The sequence below is a fragment of the Benincasa hispida genome, chromosome 5 (assembly GCF_027475165.1).
Source record: "Benincasa hispida cultivar pf3 chromosome 5, pf3_genome.v1.1, whole genome shotgun sequence".
Lineage (NCBI taxonomy): Eukaryota > Viridiplantae > Streptophyta > Magnoliopsida > Cucurbitales > Cucurbitaceae > Benincasa > Benincasa hispida.
In genome coordinates this window covers 12,656,444-12,662,261 of record NC_143482.1, presented here as the reverse complement: position 1 = coordinate 12,662,261, position 5,818 = coordinate 12,656,444, and the positions used below count along the sequence as shown (strand labels likewise).

At 36.2% G+C, this 5,818-nt stretch overlaps 1 protein-coding gene across 3 annotated transcripts; it reads left to right on the top strand.

The window, feature by feature from the left end:
- The first annotated feature begins 544 nt into the window (after nucleotides 1-544).
- On the top strand, nucleotides 545-3,239 carry LOL1 (lsd one like 1). Of its 3 annotated transcripts, none has more exons than XM_039031555.2 (6): nucleotides 545-813; nucleotides 1,025-1,239; nucleotides 1,793-1,906; nucleotides 2,061-2,174; nucleotides 2,444-2,553; nucleotides 2,821-3,239. In XM_039031555.2, exons 2-6 carry the CDS (start codon nucleotides 1,176-1,178, stop codon nucleotides 2,851-2,853), a joined length of 435 nt encoding a protein of 144 aa, XP_038887483.2. In that variant the 5' UTR covers nucleotides 545-813; nucleotides 1,025-1,175; the 3' UTR covers nucleotides 2,854-3,239. The 3 variants fall into 3 exon arrangements, with proteins under 3 accessions (XP_038887483.2, XP_038887481.2, XP_090169576.1); XM_039031553.2 differs by having other exon boundaries at nucleotides 659-813; nucleotides 2,444-2,557; XM_090313450.1 differs by having other exon boundaries at nucleotides 667-727.
- The last annotated feature ends 2,579 nt before the right edge of the window (nucleotides 3,240-5,818 follow it).

Below are 5,818 nucleotides of genomic sequence, written 5' to 3'. Positions count from 1 at the left end.
TGAAGTGTAGACTTAGAAGTGTTTTACATCATGATGTTGAATAGTGGTGTTATTGTTCAAGTTTGTATGTTTATCGAAACTAATTAACTTTAGTAGGGTGAATCTTTGTTTCGAATTTGAGTTTTTGTACCATTTCTTCTTTTAATCTTATCCCTCTCACTCTCTTTCTCTCCCTCCTCTCTCGCTCTCCCATTCTCCTCTCTCTCTCGCTCTCTTTGTAACACATCCGATGCTCACCCATCTCGTTCTCCTCTCGCTTTCTCCATTTTTCTCTATCACTTTGTCGCCTTCTGACAACCCCACACATCTGACATTTCGATCCCACTCTAATGACTCTATAACACATTCGAGTGCTCCAATCCTTTATGGCTAGGGACACCATTGCAACTTGGAAAAAATGGATTCACTTCAACCGGAAACAAAATGGAGAAAGGGAAAATTGGTAAGTGGATGAGGAAAAAAAAAATAAAATTAAGGGTAATTTATTTGAAGTTTGAACTTAAGGTTATACAAATTTGGGGATTTAGAGAAGGCCTTGGAAAGGAAAGAAAGGAAAGAAAGGAAAAAGACAGCTTAGTATAGTAAGAAAGATTTAAACAAACAAACATTTGATACTTATCCTTTTGCTTTTATGTTTCTTAACTTGGTTACTTTATCAAATGTCAAATTTTTACATCCCTTTTCTCTCTCCCATCCTCCCTTCTTCTATCTACAGCAACTGGCAAATGTATGAATTTTGCCCTCTCACTACTACTTATTGCCTTTTCAAGCTTTCTTCCCCAGCTTCTTCCTTGCTAGGTTTCTCCATTTTTGGTTTGTTCCATTCCATTTCTTCTTAATATTAATACATTACATTATTTTACTTTACTCTTTCTTCAGTGTTCTACTTTTTTCACACCCTCATCAAATTCCTTTATTTCCATCCAAATTTCTTCCCAACCCATGATGCAATTCTCTATCAAATTTATGTTTCTTTTGTTTTCTTCCTTTGATTTCCTGTATTTTCTTTGTACTTTCTCAATAGGTTCATCTCCAGAAACTTGTTTCCATGGAGGAAGTAGCTGGCTTTGTCTGTTGCTAAGTCAGTGAGCTTTTAAGAACTTGGTTGGAAGACAGAGAGAAGAGAGAGAAAAAAAGAGGAAAGAGGAAAGATTTTCCTTTTATCAAGCTGCAAAATGCCACCAGTTCCTCTTGCACCATATCCAACTCCTCCAACACCTTATACACAACCTGCTAATGGTACTCACCCTCTTCAAAACTTTACTCATTTCTCAACTACATTCTTGTTTGGTTGCTGAGGAAACTTTCTGATTGAGAAATCTATTGATTTTCTCTATTGAAATGTCTTGAATCTGTAATATGGTGCTTTTAACGATGAAGTACAGAATCTTTCTCTGTAACATAAATTATTTTCTCTATTAATAAACTGCTCTTCTTCTACCCGTGAATGTAACTAATAGACTATTAGTGAACCATGTAAATCTATCTGTCGATTTTCTTTTCTTTTATGTTTCCTGTCCATCTTTGATTGTTGATTTCTTAACATTCTCATCATTCATTTGAGCTTTGTCGTACACTTGACTTTTAATGGAGCTGTAAATCCCATTGTTTGAGGTTGCATATCCATAGCCTTGTACCAAAATTAGGTTTTATGAGAAATTCTTCAAGAAAAGCTCAAGTTTTCAGAATTAGATTGGATTTTTTTTTTATGTGCATGCTTTCATAGATTAGTGATTTGTTATTTGGTACTCAACTAAGGTTTGAAAATGTGCATTTTGTTGTTGGTCATTAGCTACACAGAGCCAGCTTGTGTGCTCAGGATGCAGAAACCTTTTACTTTATCCAGTTGGGGCAACCTCTGTTTGCTGCGCAGTTTGTAATGCAGTTACCACCGTACCGCCTACAGGTATATCCGTTCTTCCTCTTCCTTTTGACCATCTCGCTCGTCCGCCGTTGCTACTTTCTACATGAAATGTATTTGACAAATTCTGTTTGAGAATTCTGTTGTTTTTGTTTAGAATAAAGATTGGAGGTTTTAGTTGCTTTCATGTGTAAATCAGGCACAGAAATGGCACAATTGGTGTGTGGAGGCTGTCATACTCTTCTCATGTACATCCGCGGTGCCACAAGCGTACAATGTTCTTGTTGCCACACTGTTAACTTAGCTTTGGAAGGTATGGAAATCTTAGTAACTTTACAAAACTCGAATCGTAATTACGCTAGACATCTCGAACAAGTCGTGGTAAATTGATTAGGCTGTCTAGAAGAATTCATTTCCTAGCTAGCTCCCATCATGAATAGCAGCATTATGTTATTGATTGATTCACCATTCACTAAAAGCATATACTCGAATCCGTTCTTCAGATAATAGTTTAGAGCTACAAACCTTGGTTTCTTAAGGCACAACTCGTATGAATTAAGCAACAAATCTTTACTGTTACAGCAAATCAGGTGGCGCATGTTAGCTGCGGGAACTGCAGGATGCTACTGATGTATCAATATGGAGCACGGTCAGTGAAATGTGCAGTATGCAATTTTGTGACATCAGTTGGGGTAAGTAAAAAACTTCCTTTATCTTGAATGAATGCTAGTTTCATCAGTTGCTTTCTTTTCTATATGGACACAAATTCGAAATAAAACCGTACAATCTAAATCGTCGGTTTGTTTAGGAATTAGATATCTCATCAGAAAGCTCAGATCATCAACAAAGCTCTGATTGTACTCAACTCTTAAATATATGCCCTTAAAGTTTTTCTTACTTGAATGTGAAGAGAAGCCATACATTCTAGTATCTCACACTATTAATGTCTTTCATCATAGATGTCAACGAGCACGATCGATCAAAAAGCCTAATAGCTAAAGTTATCGTCAACATGGTTGTCCCAAATTCGACAACTGCGGCTTTGTCCAATATTCGTGACGCCCTCCAGGGTGTTTGTCCGACTCGACAAACGGAGGTTCCTCTTCATATTTACTTGTATAGAGCTGTATTTCTGCGCATGAACTTTAAATGTTGCTTTTTTCGGTCTTCACAGTGCTTGAATGTAAGATTTAAGTAGTTTTGAGAAAAAAATATATATGGTATGAGAGACAACTTTTTACACTGTGCTGAGTGTAATATAACTGTTGGATAAAGATGGATTTTGGTTTGTTTTTTTTTTTCTTTTTTCATTTTTACCCTCTCTTTGTGAACTGCACAAAAAAGGTTTCTATCAGATATCAGCTTTTTGACTTGTCAATCTAATTGCTTCATTATCACTACATAATGCTTTGCAGTCAATTCAGATTCTAAATGACCTGATCCATGTGAGTTATGTTCAGTTGGGACCAAGAGAGAGATAGATAGATAGAGAATAGGACTAAGCTACAACCTTTGCATTTAAAGAAGATCCATTATTCAACTCTTTAAGATTTGAGAATACGATTCATTTAAATTCTAATCTACCCATATTGCTCTAAAGAGGTGTTTGGGCATTGAGTTGAGTTTCTGAAGTCTCAAGTTAATATATTGGAGTCAAGAAGTCTGTCTTTGGAGTGTAGAATTATAAAGATGGAGTTCTTCGATAAATGTACAAACTTCAATAGTAAATGATATTGAAGTTGGTAGAGTTGAGTTATTTAATACCGATTTATAAAATCGGTGGACCAAACACTTCCTTAAAGTCATTTTATCGTTCTTGGAAAGATTCTAGACTACTTCCTACCATGCAGATCCAATACTGTAACTTCTACACTAAAACCAAAATGATAGCCTTTCTTTTGGGTGGTTAAGAAAGTGAAGTTTCATTGAGCAAAATGAAAGGAAAACAAGGGTACAAAAACATAGTCCACAAAAAAGTAAGCCAGGGGGGAGCGCATATCTAACCGAAAAAAAGAACTCCACACTCCAACCAAGTTTAATCAATATCATAATTACGAAGGAGTCTATTGACCGAAGCTCACAAGGAGGCATTAAACCTAGCCCCCTCCTAGATGTCCTTACTCAGTCCCTCCACCTCTCTAAAAATCAAGTTATTTCTCTCCATTTAAGTTAAATGTTGAAATGCCTTGAATCTGTTTGCTGGCGCTTCGAACAACTTAGTACAGGAGTCTCGTTGTCCGGTCAGTGAGCTGGGGTCCAAGGGCGGCGCGCGTGGGGGTTCAGGGGCAATGCCCCCGAAACCTATTCAGATTTTGTATTCAACATATTTATTTATTTGCGGTTATTTACGATTTTGACCCTAGAGTTTAGAGCAGTGCGATATATAAACTCTCTAACCTAGAGGCGCCGTTTTTTATGTAATTTTGAAAACATTCTCTCAAATAATATTATTCTCCCTCTGCCCGCGGACGTAGCTAACACACTGTTAGTGAACCACGTATATCTGTGTGTCGATCTTTCCTACTCTACGTTCTGTTCTTTAATTGTCGATTTCACAATATTAAAAACTATAGGATAAAAAACATCAGTGATCAAAACGGAAAGTAACATAGGCGGTCCCATGACGGGTCGAGTAAGCTTAGAGAGCTATGAGTATAGAGATGAAAGCATGGGAAGGTAATAACACAATGATCATTATTATCTCTCCCTCTCTGTGTTCGTTCACATGGTGAAAGTTATTATGTCATCAGATGAATTGGCCCCCTGTGGGCGCTCTGATTGTCCAATGTGTTGCCTTCAAATTTTAAGCAAATCAGTACTTGTTGATACTCTAACCAAACTGCCTCTACCCCACAAATTATCCCAATTTCTATCTTTTAAAGTTGCTAGGAAGCAATGGGATTTTGAAACTTTAAGCACTTCAGAATACTCTTTTGGTTCCAATACTTTCAAATTTTTCATTTTGATCTTTCATTTTAGGTCTCCGTACTTTCAAAAAGGTCCGTTTTAGTCTCTATACATTTCATCTAGACCATTTTGACCTATATGTATAGATCTTTAATAGATTTTTTCATTATGGAAACTCTTTGGGGAGCTAAGTTGGTTATTATAGTTCGTAATTATTATAGTTTATGGGCCATAATAGTCTGTAGGTTATCATAGTTGTGTTTGGGGTATAAACTATTTTAGTCTGTATTTAGGGTGCAAACTATTTTAGTCTAAGTATGAAATGGTAAACATTGTAATAAAGAAGGATTTGGAATCAATACTGTAGGTAATTGTAGGTTATAATAGTTCTACACACCAACTATTATAATTAGAGTACCAATCATGGAGTGTCCTATAATAGCCGACTCTACCCACTTGAAGTTGGAGGCTCAAACAATCCCTTTGTGAGTGAAGTATCATGATAAAATTTTGATCAAAATAAATGAGATAAAATGAATGGAGGAACGATAATGTTGACTTGAGTGTTTCCAGTTTAGGAACTAGAATGAACAAAAGTTGAAAGTATAATAATCATAAAATTATAGAGACTAAAATGAACCTAAATTAAAAGTGCATAGACCAAAATAATATTTAAATCTTCCGTTAAAATTAGTCACAATGTCTATATGTCTCATGTCTGTCATCCAATGAATTTATAGATACTGAAGCCTGTTTTCGTGTTCTTGTTTCTCTAAGTTAAAGTATAGTCCCTTTTTTTCCAAACTTGTACAATGAAATTGGCTGGAAGGGGGTCCTATCCTACTCTCCATTAATTTCTAAGGTAGCCTCACTGACTTCAAACAAAACAAACAAGATCTTGTCAAACTCTCAAGCACAATTCATTCTAGCTGATGCGGATCGGAGGCTAGATCGTCCCGCATTGAATACGAATAAGCCCTTCTTTCCTTCGTGTTCAAATGCTTTCCCTTGGCTTCAAACCTCAAAATAAGACCCGATTTTCCTTCGAAA

Coding starts and splice junctions, on each gene's coding strand:
- LOL1 (XM_039031553.2), top strand. CDS start 1,176: ATGCCACCAGTTCCTCTTGCACCATATCCAACTCCTCCAACACCTTAT. Junction 1,907..2,060: donor TACCACCGTACCGCCTACAG/GTATATCCGTTC, acceptor TGTGTAAATCAG/GCACAGAAATGGCACAATTG. Junction 2,558..2,820: donor TGTGACATCAGTTGGGGTAA/GTAAAAAACTTC, acceptor CTTTCATCATAG/ATGTCAACGAGCACGATCGA.